The sequence below is a fragment of the Camellia sinensis genome, chromosome 10, assembly GCF_055761805.1.
Source record: "Camellia sinensis isolate YWXY chromosome 10, ASM5576180v1, whole genome shotgun sequence".
NCBI lineage: Eukaryota > Viridiplantae > Streptophyta > Magnoliopsida > Ericales > Theaceae > Camellia > Camellia sinensis.
The window spans coordinates 173,237,379-173,256,491 of record NC_138970.1 but is presented as its reverse complement, the minus strand read 5'-3'; the positions used below and the strand labels follow the sequence as shown (position 1 = coordinate 173,256,491).

General features: G+C 32.7%; 1 protein-coding gene and 2 long non-coding RNA genes across 8 annotated transcripts; 1 reads left to right on the top strand and 2 right to left on the bottom strand.

Annotated features, from left to right (window-relative positions):
* Positions 1–253: 253 nt before the first annotated feature.
* Positions 254–4,365, bottom strand: LOC114275201 (putative glucose-6-phosphate 1-epimerase). Of its 6 annotated transcripts, none has more exons than XM_028217200.2 (9): positions 3,849–4,365; positions 3,503–3,646; positions 2,440–2,514; positions 1,809–1,868; positions 1,542–1,696; positions 1,301–1,432; positions 983–1,085; positions 739–838; positions 254–664 (listed from the first exon to the last, which is right to left on the bottom strand). In XM_028217200.2, exons 2-9 carry the CDS (start codon positions 3,578–3,580, stop codon positions 435–437), a joined length of 933 nt encoding a protein of 310 aa, XP_028073001.2. In that variant the 5' UTR covers positions 3,581–3,646; positions 3,849–4,365; the 3' UTR covers positions 254–434. The 6 variants fall into 6 exon arrangements, with proteins under 6 accessions (XP_028073001.2, XP_028073004.2, XP_082748969.1 ...); XM_028217203.2 differs by having other exon boundaries at positions 1,809–1,865; XM_082892843.1 differs by having other exon boundaries at positions 1,809–1,865; positions 3,785–3,879.
* Positions 4,366–6,390: 2,025 nt separating this feature from the next.
* On the top strand, positions 6,391–8,671 carry LOC145801788 (uncharacterized). The gene is made up of 3 exons (XR_014343440.1): positions 6,391–6,612; positions 8,060–8,210; positions 8,298–8,671. It is a non-coding gene; the product is annotated as an uncharacterized LOC145801788 (long non-coding RNA).
* A 2,175-nt stretch (positions 8,672–10,846) lies between these two features.
* LOC145801439 (uncharacterized) lies at positions 10,847–16,520 on the bottom strand. Its single transcript, XR_014342941.1, has 4 exons — positions 16,412–16,520; positions 14,469–14,649; positions 13,553–13,617; positions 10,847–11,111 (listed from the first exon to the last, which is right to left on the bottom strand). It is a non-coding gene; the product is annotated as an uncharacterized LOC145801439 (long non-coding RNA).
* Between the last annotated feature and the right edge of the window lie 2,593 nt (positions 16,521–19,113).

The window sequence follows — 19,113 nt, the reverse complement described above, 5'->3', positions numbered from 1 at the left end:
TTTTTCTTTCTGGAGAACATAATGAATGACTAGAATGTAAGTGCGATGTGATCTTCACACGAGGTCTATTTCTGTTAGGAGAGAAGCTATAATCCGCCTAGTAAAAAAAAAATGAACATTAAGATGCTTTTTTCTAGGTACGGATATGATTTACATGTTATAATCGTTTGTCTGTCACTGCCATTGACAAACTTTACATGTGAGTAGTAAGAGTTTCACACTCAAATATTGACCTTCCTCGCCATCAAACAGGTTGCAAAGATTGTTCTCAACTAATGAAAATATGTCAAAAGTTTAACGCTCCAGCAACCAAACCCATATCAGTAAAACAAGTGGCTATGATAAATACAATATATAAAGAAGACGATGCGTAAAAGATCAATATTAACAAGAGCATAGGCTTCCAATAATGCAAGGAGGCTTTGTTTTTTAGTTTATTTCTGAGGTAAGCTAATTTCATGAAGAACCTTTCGAGGATCCAACTGCCCACTACAATAACTTGAAGAGACGACAGAGAGCTCTTGATGGCCATTCCACTCTTCCATGGGTTTCAGGACAATCGGACTTTCAACTGCAGCCGAGCAAAGATACAACATAGTCTTGTAATCTTGGTCCCCTAAATCTGGGATTGCCTTTGCCATTTTGTCCCATGGATTCCAAACAACTGCACACAATGTGATTGTACTTTAATAAAGCGAAAGCATCAAATTACTAAAAATTTTGAAAAGTAAAATGGACCTGCATCTGGCAGGCCTTCCTTGTACAGTACAAATGTTCTCTTCTTCTCATGGTCTATGGCAGCAATGTTTGTTGGAGTACTCAAATAAACCCTGTCAACCTATTAACATACAGTATTGTATATTCAGGAGTAAGAATTCAAATGTTCAAGCAAAATGAAAAAAAGAAAAAAAGGGCGAGTGGAGGTTGTTCTTGGTATTCTTATTCACAACACGGAAAGAGAGGGAAAGGGAGAGGAAGAGACCTCCCCGTCAAAGGTAATTGCATCTGCTTGCTCTGTTAATCTCTTTCTATTCGACAAATTATCAAGGTAATCAAGTGTCTCCAAGCCTTCGACACGTACTTCACTGCATATCAAACTGTATCATGGAATCCTTGGAAAAATGCAAATATCTTTCAAACAGGTCTTAAAAGAGATTATCCTTCATGTAAATGGTAACAATAATTTTGAAAACAAAAAACCATATTTAGGCTAGACGAATCCAAAAACATCAATGCAAACAGTTTCCATCACCAGCATTCCCAATGCAAATATCAATCAACCAAGGGTCGCTCAGCAAACCTGATGTCCGATAGTGATAAGTAGTTGCAGATAGAAAACGTGAATGAGAATGACTTGTTATCAATATTCCTCAAGCGGGGGATCAAAGTTAGCTTGCCTGAGCCCAAAGAAATATGAAGTCGCATTTCAAAGCTGCATAAAACCATATCAATAAATGGTCTCAGTCTGAGGTCTCCACAAGTTTTTTCACCCTTTGACATACTTGCCATTGTCTTTACTCCAAACACCAAGCTGAGCATACCTATGTGGCCACATTTTCATATCTTCTTTTGTGGGCTTGAAGATGAGATCTACGGATGATTGGTTGCTAGTTGGAGATGGGTGCAAAGGAGAGTTATCTATTGACCATAATCTGTTCCTTGGAGATCGATGGAATAGTGACCCCAAATTGCCAAACTGCGAAGAATTTAACAAAAAACAAAAAAACAAAAAAGAAAGTAAATATACCTTCAACTTATGTGTGACGTAAATGAAAACAAATATTTAAGAAAGATTTTTCAAAGCCAACCTGCGGAAAGCAAATAGATATTCCTCCTCTTATTGCTTTAGAACAGTTCCAAATTGCCTGCTGAGTGGAACAGAAGAAGACATTGTTGTGAAAATTAATAAACAGATAATTCATCAGGTTAAAGATGCAATGGATGTAGAAATTGAATATATAATATTTTTTTTGTTGTTGGTTGTGAACAGTGTTGTGAACATTAATGAAACAAATTTTTTTTTTTTTTTTTTGAATATATAATATATAATATAAAAAGAGAGAGAGAATAGAGGGGCTACAACATACAAAGACTAGAGCCTCTAGCTCTAAGAAGCGGCAATCAAAGGCCTAGGTTCTACAAACAAATAAATTTGCTTATTTGAAGATTGCAGTTAAGCCTGCTTATTCTCATTCCTCACATTTGAGAAACTGTTGAAAGCTGATAATCGTTTAACTAAGCAAACTGATCTGTACTTTCGACATGAGGATACTTTCCAAAAAAAGGCATATCTCATAAACTTAGTCAAGGATTTTGTAGAGGTAATGACATAGGTTCAAGCATATCAAAGCAATCAATAGCACCCATATATTAGCGGAATGTCAATCGATTAAACTTAACTAAAACAAAATAGTCGCATGTTGCACATTAAATGCTTACCTTGCTGCTCATAAAAAGCAGCTCTTCTCTGTGCTGATTCTTCCAAGATACAACTTGCCCACCATGAAGAAGAACCTATAAATATGGTTGTGTCGCCAATTCAGATTATTGAGCACATAAAACATGTATTGATCTCTACTAATAAGATATTATTCTCACCCATTCAGGTTATAGATCGAGCAGATATAAGGAACAAATTCAACCTTCTACAATTGATATTGTAGAACAATTTAAGGATTTCGTGAAATGCCACCGCTTTAAATTTGCTACCATTCATGATGATATGCTATGGCTCTAAAGTGAAATGAAATCGAACAATTCAACCTCTCCATGAGACATTCACACAGACTTTTCTTGATTTATAGCATTACAAACACAAATATTATTGGCATACCATGCCATTGAGTTCAAAAAAAAAAAAAACACTATTGTGCTTTTAGCATTTAATGGCTCCAGTATGGCCTAGAGGTACATCTTCAAAACAAATAATGATCCACTTGTTTATTGAGTTGGTTTTCCATAAAACATATATAAACATGCAAGAAGCTATAATAATCAAACATCAAAAAACAAAACAAAAAGAAAAACAAACTTTCCTCACAATTTGTAGAAGACTCAACAATTATTCCCCTTGTTAAATTAATATTGAACCAGAGGGTATATAATTTATCGACATTCAAAATTTCAAGAAACAAATTTTCTTCAATGAAATAGATTCAAAACTAGGGTAAAGACTGGAAATATGAAAATAAGAGCTTTTGTTCATAAACTTGTGAAAAATGTCACTAATCCATAGGTGGGAACAAATTATCCTCGAGATGAACAAAAATCTAGGTAAACTTAGTCACTTCCAATTATTATAACTTACTACCAAAAAAAAAAAAAAAGTGACACTCATGCTATATTTGATTCATTAAAATTAATTGGGACGGAACCATAACAATGTTTGGCTAAAAAAATTATGACAACTATATTATAAATAGAATCATCATTCCTTTTGTAAGGAGATTAAAAAATGACATGTCATTCCAATCTACTTTCATTCTTGTGAATCAAATACTACCTCGGCAGAAGAACCACCGGGTTCCGACAATAAAATGCGGGGCAAGCCATCAGAGAAGTTAAGGATGTCGAGGGGCATCTGTTTTATAGAACGCAGCCACCTCCACCTTGCTCTGTTCACTTTACCTCCTTTAGTCCACTCCAGCTACAACAACAATAACATAAATGAAAATCAGAGATCATTTACAAAACCCACAAAAACCCACAAGTGATCAAGCATAGAATTTCAAAATTACAGATCCAAATCAGTCTCAGAACAACTTAACAAATAATAGGAACAAACCCAATGTTCATAAAGAAACGAAAAAGGGGCGGTGGATGATTAGATTGAGAGATAAAGACGGCACCTTTGCTTCTTCTTTTTCTGTTCTTTATGGTACTCGATTTCGAGTCTGACGAGCAAAGTATTCCCCAAAAGAGTACAAAGATACATATAAAGTGGTTTGGAAGAGAGAGAGAGAGAGAGAGAGAGAGAGAGAGAGAGAGAGAGTGGTTGGGAAGGAGAAAGAGTTAACGGTTAACAGAAAGGAAAAGAAAGGGTGACCCATTTGGGTTCACTTTGATTGGATGCTCTGTTCTTTGTGGGATTGCGTCTCTTTCAGAAAACGACGGGAATATCTTCCTGAGTCATCCACTTTTTCTTCACCTCGTTTTTGGACGGTTGGTTGTTTGGTTGGTGAGGAAAACTCGTTGAATTATTAAAGAAAATAACAAAATTTGAGAGAAAGATACTCTCTCGAGTCTTTACACAAAAAATTACATAGAACAGCGTGAATGGAGAATGAGATTCTCCTATGCTGGGTAGGGATGGCAATGGCCGGGCTGGGGAGAGGCTAGTTTGTAGTACTAATCTCTACTTGTCTTGTATCATAATTAGCCTCCGTTTGGGACGTGAGTTGGCTTTTTAATTTTTTGGCTTTTTTAATTATTTTAGCCTGGAGTTAAAAAGCCTGATTTGGGAAGGACTTTTTGACTTTTTTAACTTTTTAGCTTTTTGGTGAGGTGGTCTCCTATTAATTTACCAAAGTGCCCTTGATCCACATGTACCTGTAATTCAAAGAATTTGGCATCCACGTCATCTTCCCACACTGTCCACCAATGTTGTTTTTTTTTTTTTATTTGTTTTTTATTTTTCTCTTATTTTTGGTTTTCATTTGCCGTTTTTCGCTATCTTTTTTTTTTTTTTTTTTTGGGGGTTTCGATTTGGGTATTCTGCTTAAATTTTTTTATTTTTTATTTGTTTATTTTGGGTTTTATTTTGGCGTAGTTTGGTAAAATATTTTTTTATTTATTTTTTGCTTAAATTTTTTTTATTTTTTTTAAATTTATGTTTTTGTCATTTATATTTTTTTATACATTAATTAATTCTTGTTCTTTAATTTACGTTCTTTAAATAATTTAAAATGTTAATATTTTTAATTTAAAAACAATTCTGTACTCAAATCGTAACTAAATATATAAAACAAAACTTAATTAAAATTTTATTTTAATTTTATTTACATTTTTTTGTATTTTAAATATTTAAATAATGTAAATATTCTAAAAATTTTACCTTGGAAAAAATTTAAAATAAATATTCAAAAAATTTACATCGTAAAAATTTAAATAATTTAAATATTCAAAAAATTATTTTAACAAACAAATTTAAATAATTTAAATATTCAAAAAATAAAAATAATTTAAAATGTTAATATTTTAAATTTAAAAACAGCTTTACACTCAAATCGTAAACAAACACGTAAAATAAAACTCAATTAATAAATTATTGTTAATAATTTATGTATTTTAAGTTCTTTTTTTTTTTTTTTTTGCAAATGGTTTTTTCATGTGTTTTTTATTTTTATTAATATTTTTTTAACCTTAACCCAAATGATTTTTTTAATTTTTTTTTTGAATTTATGTTTTTGTAATTTGTTAAATATTTTAAAATATTTTTGAATGACGCGTATTTTTTTTAAATAATTTATGTATTTTAATTTTTTTTTTTTACAAATGGTTTTTTCATGTGTTTTTTAATTTTTTTTTTTCATTTTCTGTGAAATGATAAAAAGTGAGGTTTTATGTTATTGTCCTGTGTATTTTTTGAATATTTATTTTCATTTTATTTTAATTTTAATTTTATTTTAAATATTTAAATAATCTAAATAATCTAAAAAATTTAATAAGCAAAAAATGAAAATAAATATTCAAAAAATTTAAATCGTTAAAATTTAAATAATTTAAATATTTAAAAAATTATTTTAACAAAAAAATTTGAATACTTTAAATATTCAAAAAATTTAAATAATTTAAAATGTTAATATTTTAAATTTAAAAACAACTCTACACTCAAATCGTAATCAAACACATAAAATAAAATTCAATTAGTAAATTATTTTTAAAACTCATAACCAAACACATAACTCGAAACTCCATACTACTTTCATATCTCTATACTCAAATCATAACCAAACACATAATAAAAAATTTTTAAAATATTTACAAGTATTTTTATAAATAGAGTTTAAATTTATTTTTATAAAATATTTTAACAAAAACCAAAAAAACGTTTTTAATTTTTTTTTTTTCAACGTCCTTTGTATTTTTTTGAAAATAGGTATTTTTTGGGAAGTGACTGTAAAGCTTTTGTGGTGATGCCCCTCTCTCATGTGGGGGTAGATTTGTAAATTTACCTTGACAATGGTTGGTGGCAAGTGATTATGAAGTTTTTGTCTTCATGTGGCTAAAATCTTCTTTTTTGTCTTTACATGGCTAATTTAGCCCAAGAAGTCCTTCCCAAACACCACCTTAGAGAAATGACGAGGAGTTCAGATCCTCTCCTTGCAAGAATTACGAGCATGCGTTCTTGCAACGGCTCACATCCAACGACTGAGATTAAAAAAAAAAAAAAAAAAAAATTGGAATTTCTATTCGTTCCCGCCCGTCGCTATAGTTAGTATTATACATTCATATGAGAATCACTCTCACTCCTCAGTTTCACTCAGCCTTGCACTCCTCCCACTCACTCGTCCCCCTCCACTGAATCTACTCTCACCGGCGACCAGTCCCCCAGACGGCGGCACCGGCGACCCACTTCCAGGAACGTGGGTTCTGAGACCATAGAGGAACCAGGTTAGTATTCGAAACTCTGAACTGAAGATTTTAGGATTGTGTGATTGAGATTGAGAAAATATCTTTTAAATTTGAAAATTAGGGGCTTCGATGTCAGATTCGAACAAAAAAAACTGGTTTGATTTGGCTTTGATTCGAATAGGGATTCGAACAGAAAATATGGCTTTGATTTGGGCTTTGATTTGGCTTTGATTCGAATAGGGATTCGAACAGAAAATAGGACTTTGATTTGGGCTTTGATTTGGGATTAAGAAATTAGGGCTTTGATTTCAAATCTCTGAATAGGGCTTTGATTTGGGATTGAGAAATTAGGGCTTTGATTTCAAATCTCTGAAACATTGACATGAATAATAAAAATCAGAGTTTTAATTGGGCTTTGATTTTACTTTCAGTGTTAATGAGTTTGTTCTGTGTATGAAATGATAGTTGAACTAATTATCTGAGTATTTGCTTTCAGTGTTAATTAGTTTGTTCTGTGTATGAAATGATAGTTGAACTAATTATCTGATTATGGCAATATGATAGTTGAAGTAATTATCTAAGTATGGCACATTTTGGTTTAGCTGAACCATCACTTAAAATCATACATTGTAGCAAAAGTTGTGTGAAAGCTAAACACATAGGTTTAGAGGAACAGTGTTAAGTATTTGCTTTCAGTGTTAATTATACATTTTGCTTTCATCACTTAAAATCATACATTTTGGTTCAGTGTTAAGTATTTGCTTTCAGTGTTAATTAGTTTTTTTGCTTTTTTATGTCATCTCCTTTGTATGCTCAACCAAACTTGGGTTAGTTTGAGAGGGACAGTTATATAATGGCTTTATGGCTGTTTTTGCATTAGATGGATGGGTATTACTAATGTTTTTATGCATTTGAAGAAAAAGTTGTGTGAAAGCTAAACACATAGGTTTAGAGGAAGAATGAGAACAGAACTAGAGTACATTAAGAAAATAAAAGAATTATATGTAATTTTTCAACATTGAAGAGGATAAGGAGCTTCACCAGCATACCCAAAAAACATTAAAAATAAAATAAAATAAAAAGAAAGAAAGATAAAGAATTCCTCTTGGTTTGAAGTGCTATGCAAGTAGATAGGAAGTTCAACTTGTTGCATCCCACCACTAGACTCTCGTGTTCAACTAATCACAAGTAAATACTCATTTATTCATAGAAATATAGATATTTTGCAAATAGTGAATCACAAAGATAGGAGCATAAATCAGGAAGTGTTGAGAGTGTAATTGAAAATGAATCACAAATATAGATATTTTGGATTAGTCTTATATAGATTGCCAAATTTTAAAAGGGTTACCTGAACTATGGTTTTTTTTTTGAACTACCATTTCAAAAGTCGGAGTATGGCTTTTTTTGAACTACCATTTCAAAGCTGAAATATCCCTTTTCCTCTATGGAACTACCATGGTTCAAATATTTGTCATGTATGCAGATTTTGAAAAATGGCATCTTCCTCTAACATTAGCAACATAAGATTACAACCGAGGGTGTGCAATTGTGGAAGAACCGCTGCCATACGTATTGTAAAAACCAATGAGAATGGAAATGAAGGACGTTTGTTCTTTGTTTGCCCATCAAGATATGTAAGTTTGTAATTCTAGCTGTTTTCTTCGTTTAGTAGTCAAATTAATATTTGTCTTCTTCGACTAACTTATTCTCATGCATTGCAGAGTAAGACTCCCACTCCCCATTGCAATTACTTCAAGTTCGTGGATGAAGATGATGAAGACGTTACATCCAGAATCCGTACGAACTATACAACTTGTGATGGTATAACAGTACAAGACTTTAACGATGTAAGGACGAGGCTTCATTACATGGAAACGAACTATGGTCGAAGGCTTCAAATGATGGAAAGGAATATCAAAGCGATGGTGTACTTCATTGTATTTGCTACCATTTTCTACTTTATGATATAACTTGGAAGTTTGTAGCATTTTGGCTTGTATGTACATGAACTTGTTAACTTGTTATCTATTATCTATTTTCCTCAACTTGTGGCCTCAACTTTCGAATGAATGAATGGAATGAATTTTGGAATGAAGTATGGTACATGTTCGAATGAATGAATGAATTATCTATTAACTGGTGAATGGAGTATGGCATATTTTGGAATGAATGAATGATGGAATGTTATCTGTTATCAATGAATGATGGAACCAATGATGGAATGTTATCTGTTATCAATGAATGTACCATACTATCTGTTATGAATGATGGAATGTTATCTGTTATCAATGAATGATGGAACCAAGACAGCTCTGTTACCAACCATGTATGGCATTTGAACCATTACTGTTATCTGTTATCAATGAATGTTATCAATGAACCTGTACCAAAACCATGAACCTCTCTTATCTGTTATTATCTGTAGATGATGCAGACCAGACCAGACCAGAAGCAGACCAGAACCAGAATAGTGATGCAGACCAGACCAGCAGATGCAGACCAGAACAGATGCAGAGTAGCAAATGCAGACCAGAACAGATGCAGACCAGAACAGACCACAATCACTAACCAATACAGCATTGTTGAGTGCAGATTCAGACCAGAGCAGTCCATTCCAAGCAGACCAAAGCAGACCATTATTTATGCTATCTGATATTATTTAGTGCGAAAACAGTATTGTTGCTATCTGATACTATTTTGTTGTGTACCAAAACCATTATTTATGCTATGTAATACTATTTTGAATTCTATCAAGGGTTGTGTTGAACTATAGCAGATTCAGACCAGACCACTCCAGAGTAGCAAATGCAGACCAGACCAGACCAGACTAGCACATGCAGACCAGAACCAGACCAGAGTAGAAGATGCAGACCAGACCAGCAGATGCAAACCAGAATAGACCAGACCAGTCCAGACTAGCACATGCAGACCAGAAGCAGAGCAGACTAGCAGATGCAGACCAGACCAGACCAGAACCAGAACCAGACCAGACCAGACCAAACCAGACCAGACCAGACTAGAACATACCAGAACCTCTCTAATCTGTTATTATCTGTTATCAATTAAGGTTATCAATGAACCTATCTGTTACTATTTGAAAACACAATCACAAACCAATACAGCATTGTTGAGTGCAGATTCAGAACAGAACCAGACCAGACCAGACCAGACCAAACCAGACCAGACCAGACTAGAACATACCAGAACCTCTCTTATCTGTTATTATCTGTTATCAATTAATGTTATCAATGAACCTATCTGTTACTATTTGAAAACACAATCACAAACCAATACAGTATTGTTATCCATTCCCAGCAGACCAAACCAGACCATACCAGCAGATACAACACATGTTATGGCACATTTTGGTTCTATCATTAGCATACCATTCCCAGCAGTCAACAAGCCATGAACATACCATCAGAATTTTAACACAAGCATTCTCATTAAACTAAATCAGAATTTCAACACACATACAACAGTAGTTTGAACACACATGTTTAACACAATTTCAACAGACATTGGAGTGGAGTTTGAACAGCAATTTCAACATCACTTCTCAGCAACATCAAAATTTGTGCAGCAATTCAGCACACTACAACAAAAAACACATTTGGCGACCCAAAAATTGGTCGTCAAAAGTACAAATTTCGTCGCTAAAAGAATCGGCGACAAATATACCATTTGTTGCCAAAGGCCTGTCACTAAAAGTATTGGCGACGAAATCAGAAATTGTCACCGTATGTAGACATTTAGCGACAAGAAAAATTGGTCGCCAAAAATCATATATTTTGTCGCTATAAAATTACAATTTGTTGCTAAAAGGTTAGAATTTGGATAGGCTATGTAGTTTTAGCGACACATAAATGCGTCGCCAAAAGTACTATTTAACGACGAAATTAATTTGGTCGCTAAAAATCATGTTTTTAGCGACGAGTAAGTTTTGGTTGCTAAAAGTTCTTGGAATAACCACTAACTTTTAGCAACAAAAACAATATGCTGTCGCCAAATATATTAACAGCGACCAAAATACCACCTGTCACTAAAAATTCAGTACACAAGTTTTGATTTTAATAATTTTTCTGTTCAAAATAATCCAAAACACCTGTATTGCTGTGCACAATATATACACAAATGTAATGTAAATAATAATACACACGTGCAAGACATTCATACTAATTCAAAATTAATAGATATGAAAAATCCTAATAAACATAATTACAATTCTCTGACAATCTAAAACATGCATACCAAAGTACTTACAAACTACTAACATCAAACCCATAAATACATTACCAAATGCTATGTCAAAATATTTTAAAAATTACAACCAAATATTTTGATGTTAAACATCTAACCAACAAGTCATTTACTAAAATCCTATGTCAAAATATTTGCAAAAATACAATACCAAATATTTTGATGCTAAACATTTAATCCATAAATCATTTACCAAAATCCTATGTCAAAATATTTCCAAAAAGACAAAATCAAATCTTCTGATGCAGCCCAAACTAATTTCCACCATTGCCAATCTGTCACATGAAAAAACAAAAAACAATATTAGATTGACCAAAAAAAAAAAAAAAAAAAAAAAAAAACCTCGATATGAACTTCACAATTTTGATTTTAATTTTGTAACGGAAAGTCCAATCGGGTGTTGTTTGCTCATACAAGTTTGTTCATACAAGTCTATTTAGGCTTGAACAAGCTGCCCGTGCAAAGTTCTGGTGGTTTCGTTGGTCATTTTGCAATTTCGGCCCCCGAATGGGCCTTTTAAGTCTTGTGTTTTACATTTTTTCTTGTAATTTTCTAACCGGAAATCCAATCGAGGTCCCGTTTGTTCCTACCAGTTTATTTAGGCTTGAACAAGCTGTCCGTGCCAAGTTTTGGTGGTTTCGGTTGTCATTTCGCAATTTCGGCTCCTGAACGAGCCTTTTAAGTCTTGTGTATTACAATTTTCCTTCTAATTTTCCAACCGGAGATCCAATAGAGGTCCCGTTTGTTCCTACAAGTCTATTTAGGCTTGAAAAGGCTATCCGTGCCAAGTTTTGGTGGTTTCGGTGGTCATTTTGAAATTTCGGCCCCTGAACGGGCCTTTAAGTCTTGTGTTTAATATTTTTCTTTCTAATTTTTTAACCGGAAATCCAATCGAGGTCCCGTTTGTTCCTACAAGTCTATTTAGACTTGAACAAGCTGTCTATGCCAAGTTTCGGTGGTTTCGATGGTCATTTCGCAATTTCAGCCCTCGAACGGGCCTTTTAAGTCTTGTGTTTTTACAATTTTCCTTCTAATTTTCTAACCGGAGATCCAATTGAGGTCCCGTTTGTTCCTACAAGTCTATTTAGGCATGAACAAGTTGTCCGTGCCAAGTTTCGGTGATTTTGGTGGTCATTTCGAAATTTCGACCCCCGAACGGGCCTTTTAAATCTTGTGTTTTACATTTTTTCTTTTAATTTTTTAACCGGAAATCCAATCGAGGTCTCGTTTGTTCCTACAAGTCTATTTAGGCCTGAAAAATCCATCCATGCCAAGTGTTGGTGGTTCCGGTGGTCATTTCGCAATTTCGGCCCCCGAACGGGCCTTTTAAGTCTTGTATTTTATAGTTTTCCTTCTAATTTTCTAGCCGGAGATCCAATCGAGGTCCCGTTTGTTCCTTAAAGTCTATTTAGGCTTGAACAAGCTGTCCGTGCCAAGTTTCAGTGGTTTCGGTGGTCATTTTGCAAATACATGTACCCAAACTGCTTGAATGATTGGGGCTTTATGAATCTCATCAATCTTGTCCCACTTTTTTATATCATCAACGTAGAAAACTTGTTTCACATGACTTGGTAAGACAAATGGATCATCTTTATACCATCGACTTCTAACATCAATACTTGTGCAATGTGTATTGGTATGTAATGTTCTATTGCTACCGGTATTGAACCATTCGCATTGGAATAAAACAACTCGATGTCCAAGTATGTAATGCATCTCCCACACTCTATTCAAGTACCAATAAAAGTTAATTGTTTGTCTCTCATGCTCCCCTTCCACAACTAACCCACTATTTTGGCATTTATGACTACTATCACGATCCTTGCTATGAAATCGAACACCATTGGAAATGCAAGCTGAATACAAAATAACATTCACACTTGGACCATTTGCTAATGACCACAAATCATTAGTTGCTTCTGGTAACCCACTATTTCATGTTTTTCTCAATTTATTCCAAAAGGTAATTCATGTCCAAAATTAGATAGAAAATGACATATTAACAATCACGTGACATAAAAATATTTTATCACATATAACTCACACCTTTGACATAAACTCAAACCCATATAATAATATATTTTTTACTCAAACCCATATAATTATATATTTTTTATATGATGTGGCAGGTAACATGTGTTTTCTATCTAATTTTGAACAAAAGTTAGTTTTAGGAGTAAATTAGAAAAAAACTTGAAACATAAATGATCAAAGTGTGTGATTCTCTTTATTACTTTATGGGATTGTTTATGGACTTCCTTTTATCAAAGTGTGTGATTTCAACTTTGTTATCACACACTCACACAGAGACTTTACAAAAAGATAACTGATTATTTCTCTTTTCTTTTTAGGCCTGTTTGGGACTTATATTTTGGCTAAATAGTCAATAGAAAAAAATAGTTAATAAAACAAAATGGCATGTCCTATACATTAATCAACAACTTTTTCTTTTACAATTATCTATTCATTTACAAAAAAATAAAAATAAAAATCCACAAATCATCCAAAACATAATTCTTTTTCATTTCATAAAAAAAATTAAAAAATCAACTAAAATAGTCAAAGTTGCTAAATGACGTATCTAGTCCCATTTTTTTGACAACTAGACTTATTAAATTTAATAAGGTTATATAGTTTCAAGATCATAGGTGTAGAAACTAAAATGACTAACTTGATAAATAAATTAAAAATGTCCTAAAATATAGTCAAAGCTTACTTGATGTAGTAATTGCCCCCAACGAATGATTGCAGCTTTTTTATCTCTTTGCATTAGCCAATAACCTATAACATTTGAATTGTAAATCAAAGTTTAAATTAAAATCGCACTATACATGAAATTAATGGAGAGTGGACATGAAATGAATGTTATATGATGAAATTATTAAAAGGGTCACCAATACACAAAATATCCAGAATTTTATTAGGAGCTATAGAATAAGAGGGTTGGTCGGATTAATTTGTCCAATTCGTATCAAATTTAACCCCAAAGACTAAAACTTGCACATTTAAGTTATTTTAAATGCCCAACTCATTTTAACCAGTCAAAACTCATACATTAGCACCTTTAATCTGTCAAACTTCCTAATTTCAAATTACACACTTCATCTTACCAATGCCTTTGTCATGGTCACACAGAAAATGAACTAATAAACTAATAATGAGGAATGAGCTGATAAAAAAAGGCATGCCCCTGAATACCAAGTTAATTCCTTCATCATAAAAGATAAAACAATGAAAAAACACATGGAACAAGAGCAAACCATGTCCATCAATCACACAATAATCATAGAAAATAGAAATTTCTACAAAGTTTTAACAGACTTTGGCATTAAAAAATCTTTCAAAAATTGAAAATTATGGAAAATTTTAAATCAAGATGCACACAGTTTTTTTTTTTTTTTTTTTTTTTTTTTTTTTTTTTTTTAACAAAGATGCACACAGTTTGACTATCAAGATTTTGCCACATAATATGCAGGACGTTTTCTTTTGCTTCCCCTCCAAGAAGAGGCTTAAATACAAATGGAAAGTTTTTTTCAATTCTTTTGTTTTCTATGTCATACTACTTTTTTTATTCCAACAGATATATCCATGAAGATTGCAAGCAGTCAAGGTCAAACTTTGAACAGACTCACAAGGCTTATCACATAGTATGCAAATCCTACAATGAGCTTGGAAGAGGCCTTGATGCTATCACTATATCAGGAAGTCCAAATGCAACTCTTCCCCAACTTCGGCTTGAATGAGGATTGGATCCACTATGCCCAGTCAGGTGTGGATCCCAAGCCGATACTCTTTCCACTAACAAATTTTTGGCTGTCAATGCAAAACAGAAAACTGGGTAGCTGATAAAAATGTCAATTGTAGTCCAATGAAACGACAACTAAAGGCACCAAATATATATTCAGTTCAAAAAAATAAAAACAGACTAGAATAGAATAGAATACAACAAAGGAAACTCATTCTAAGCTTTTACACAGACTACAAAAAAATAACAGCAATTTCAGATTCAAACTACACAGCAAAAAAATAAGCTTTTACACAGACTACACTCATTCTAACAGCAATTTAGTCTAGCAGTATAAATAACAGAATATTAAGCATGAATACTATAATAGAAAATGTGAAATAAACGGAATTAAAATAAAGTTGAGAAATATATAGTGTGTGAGACTCTATAAATTATATTGTCACAGTTTTAAAATTACTTTTTCTTCTTTCATGAGAGTCCTAACAGAAGTTGCTAATCGCTTGTTCGATGTTCAAAACCACCCAGAAGCTTGAAATAAGTCATGAATCAAATTGTCCAAAAAATATAAAATAGAAGATTTTCTCAATTAGAAAGGGGGATAGAGAGAGAATATAACTTTTGTTTTTTGTGGTAATTTCTTAGTCTCCAAACAAGACAAATTGAGAGAGAGAGAGAGAGAGAGAGATCCAATAGACTTACAATTTACATCATATTAAACTCAAATTAATAAGGATTTGAATGACCATAAAGTTGTATACTAAAAGGAAATTAAATACACCATTAGTAGTGATTAAAGTATACAATAATTTTAGAAGCCAGAGACTTTTGAGAGTTACAAACTATAGAAATAAATGTATTTTCATTAAAATATTCTAACAGTATCCACCAACCCTCCTAATATCAGCATTGGTAGCTAAAAATAACATTTGACAATTAAAAATATTCAATAAAAAAACATTGAGACAGAAATAACACAATTTTCGTGCTATGCTATGCCTAATAATATTGGTTCAAAATTTCACTCAAAAACTGAAATCCAGTCATGTTCAGTTCAGAGACAAGTTGAATCAGATATTTGCAACTCATAATCGAGACTATTATTCAAAACATGGGTCCTATTACTATCAAATGTATCAAAATATAAAGTCAAGAAATTGCCTAACAACATTCTTAATACACGGTCATTAACTTGAGCATTGGCTATAATACAAAATTATGTGATAAACTAAAGTTCTACATCAGAAAGTCCAAATCGAGGCTACTGAGATGAAAGGCACAAAACTCTTCAATGGGCTAATGCTTGCTTTAGCAAACTGGGATGCATAACTTATCTCTCAATCCTATCCTCCTACGCATTCAAATTCAAAGCCTGAAACTATTATACCCTCCTAAACCAGATGATCCATACCCAAAATTATAATTAGTCCCCAAAAAATACAAAATCAGTTCCAAAATAAGTCCGAAATTCAGAATATACCAGTGCCGAAAATCAGTTCCAAAATCAGTCCAAAAATTATAATATATCAGTCTCAAAAATCATAATATCAGTCCGAAAATCACAATCAGTCCAAAAAATCAGAATATCAGTCTGAAAAATTAGATTGATGACAAAGAAGAAAAAGAGGAAGATGAGAGAGTGTGATAGAGTGAGGGAAAAATCAGTCACATTGATTGTGTTGTGTTCTGCAATGCCGAACAAGAGAATGAAATTGATAAAAAAGAAGAAAGAGAGGAAGATGAGACAGTGTGAGAGAGTGAGAGTGAGAGTGAGAGGGAGAAGGAGAGGGAGAGGGAAAGAGAGACGAAGAAGAGGGAGAGAAGACATACCTATTTCTCTTCTGTTGCGCCGCTTCAGTTTGTGGAATGAGAAGACGAAGAAGACTATTTTAGGTCAATCTGGTTTATTCACCTAAAGGTCCTTAAAAATAAAATAAAATAAAAAAAAAAGAAGACAAAACGACGTCATTTTGAGAAGAAATTTATTGGCGACAAAGATAATTATGTTGCCATAAATGTCATTCAACTTTCAGCGACTAGTTTAATTCTGTCGCCAAAAAGCCCCAAATTGGCGACAAATAGTTTCGTCGCCATACATTAATTTCGTCGCCAAAACTTTTTTAGTGCTCCGGCGCAAAAAATTAAATTGGCGCCAACCATTTTTGGCGATGAATTCAGATATTTGTTGCTAATGGTGTATTTTTTGGCGACCAACACGTATATTGTCGCCAAAAACATACAATTGGCAACTAAATTCAATTTGGTTGCTAAAAAACGTCGCAAAAAATGTTTTTTGTTGTAGTGGCATGAGTTTGCTTCACAATTTGAGATGGTATCACTTCACTTTGCATGCCATTTTCATCTTCAGTTTGCTTGTCTTTGTGCTTGTCCATGGCCTGAAATGGAGAAACACAGAATTTAATTGGAAAAAAAAAAAGTTCATCACATTCCAGTAAACACCTTATCTGTTCACATGACTGATTAAATAAATTATGTTACAAAATCATTTGGCAAACCTCTGATTAAATACTAAAACTGATTAAATAGAGTGAAACTGATTACATAGAGTGAAACTGATTAAATAGAGTAATCTTCAAAATCTGTGTTAGACCAATGAAATCAATTCAACATATTTACTTTATAGAGTGCAGATCAATTATATTTCAACATCTGTGTTAGAAATAAAATAGAGTGCAGATAGTGCAGATGTTGAATTAATTTTGGACATATTTAAAAACCCTATTGATTACATAACAATGAATGAGTGAGGATTTGCTACTAGCATACTCACAATTTTTGAATGTTGAATTAAAAGTAGGGAATTTTGATGAGGATCTGCTACTAGCATACTCACAAATTTTAAATGTTGATTACACAACCACGTGGTAACATACCCTATTGATTTCATTAACACAGATTTTGAATTAAAAGTAAAATCTGCGATTTCAAAATCTGTGGTTTAACACAAAATAAATTAACACATTTGTCCATTAAAAGTAATCTTCAAATACTGAAACTAATTAAATAGATTTTGAAACTGATTAAAATCTTAAAATACAGAAACTGATTGAAAGCTTCAAATACACATAAGATTAAAATCTTCAAATACAGATAAAATCTGTATTTATAAGGTTCTTCTTGATCAATATTCAATCTGTATATATATATATCTTCACATACAGAAACTGATTGCAAGCTTCAAATATAGATAAGATTAAAATCTTCAAATACAGAAAAAATCTTCAAATACAGATAAGATTAAGCTTCATAAGGAAAAAACGCAGCAGTCTGAAGAGAGTAAGTCTGGAGAGTAGTACAGTATTAAGCTTCATATACATTAATTTTTGATTTACAGAGACAAAGGGGAACTGACCTGTGGCGTCGTCGGTCCTTGCAATGGCGTGGAGACGGGGTAGACTGGGTCGCCGCCGGTATTGGGTCGCCATTCAGTCGCCGTTCGGACAAGAACCACTGACTGTGTTGAATGAGTGTGTGTTCATCCACGAAGAGTGCAGACCAACTCCATGTTTTGTTTTGGGCGGGAACGAATAGAAATTCCAATTATTTTTTTTTTTTAATCTCAGCCGTTGGATGTGCAACGGCTGATCTCAGCCGTTGGATGTGCAACGGCTGTTTGGACGCATGCTCGTAATTCTTGCAAGGAGAGGATCTGAACTCAATGAGGAGATAGGAGTACTAAGACCATCTCCAATCCTGAATTAAATTTGGCATTAAATTTAAAATTTAGCAAAAAAAAAAACGTATTTTTTTATGCTCTAATGGTTTCACCAAATTGATATCAAAGCGAGATTTCACTAAACGTTTCACCAAAATGAGTACAGGTTCTGCATTTCACCAAAACATTGTGCATAACCGTTGGGGAGACCAACCGGTCGACCAGCCGGTTGACTACTAAATGGTTCAAACAGTTCTAAAAAAAAGTTCAAACAGTTAAAACCAGTCGACCAGCCGATCGACCGTCCACTAAATGGTTCAAACAGTTCAAAAAAATTAGTTCAAACAGTTCAAAAAAAAAATTTCTCTTACCGGTCGATCAGCGGTCGACCAACCGGTTATCCCTGGAGCAGATTTGATAAAAAGTGAAGCGTTGGAGCCAGTGGTATCAAATTGAGAAAAACATCTTTTTTTTTCATTAAATTTGATAAAAAAAGAAATTCAAGGTTAGAGATGCTCTAACTAAAATGATGAAAAGAAGAATAATATTAAGGATTCGCATGTCATTATTTGAGTGTCATCTATTATAAAATATTTTATTGAAAATAATTTAGTTAGGTCTCGTTTGAAAAAAAAAAATATTTTAATAATTTTTTAATTTCTTATAAAAAAATATAAAAAATAAAAAAATAAAATGATATGACAACTTATAATAATTTTTTAATTTTTAAATTAAGATATATAATCAACCAAGAAAGTGATTTTTTGGCTTTTTTAGATAAATATTTTGGAAAGTTGGTAAAAAGTTACTTTTAACTTTTTTGATTGATATTTGTTTATGATATCAAATTACAATA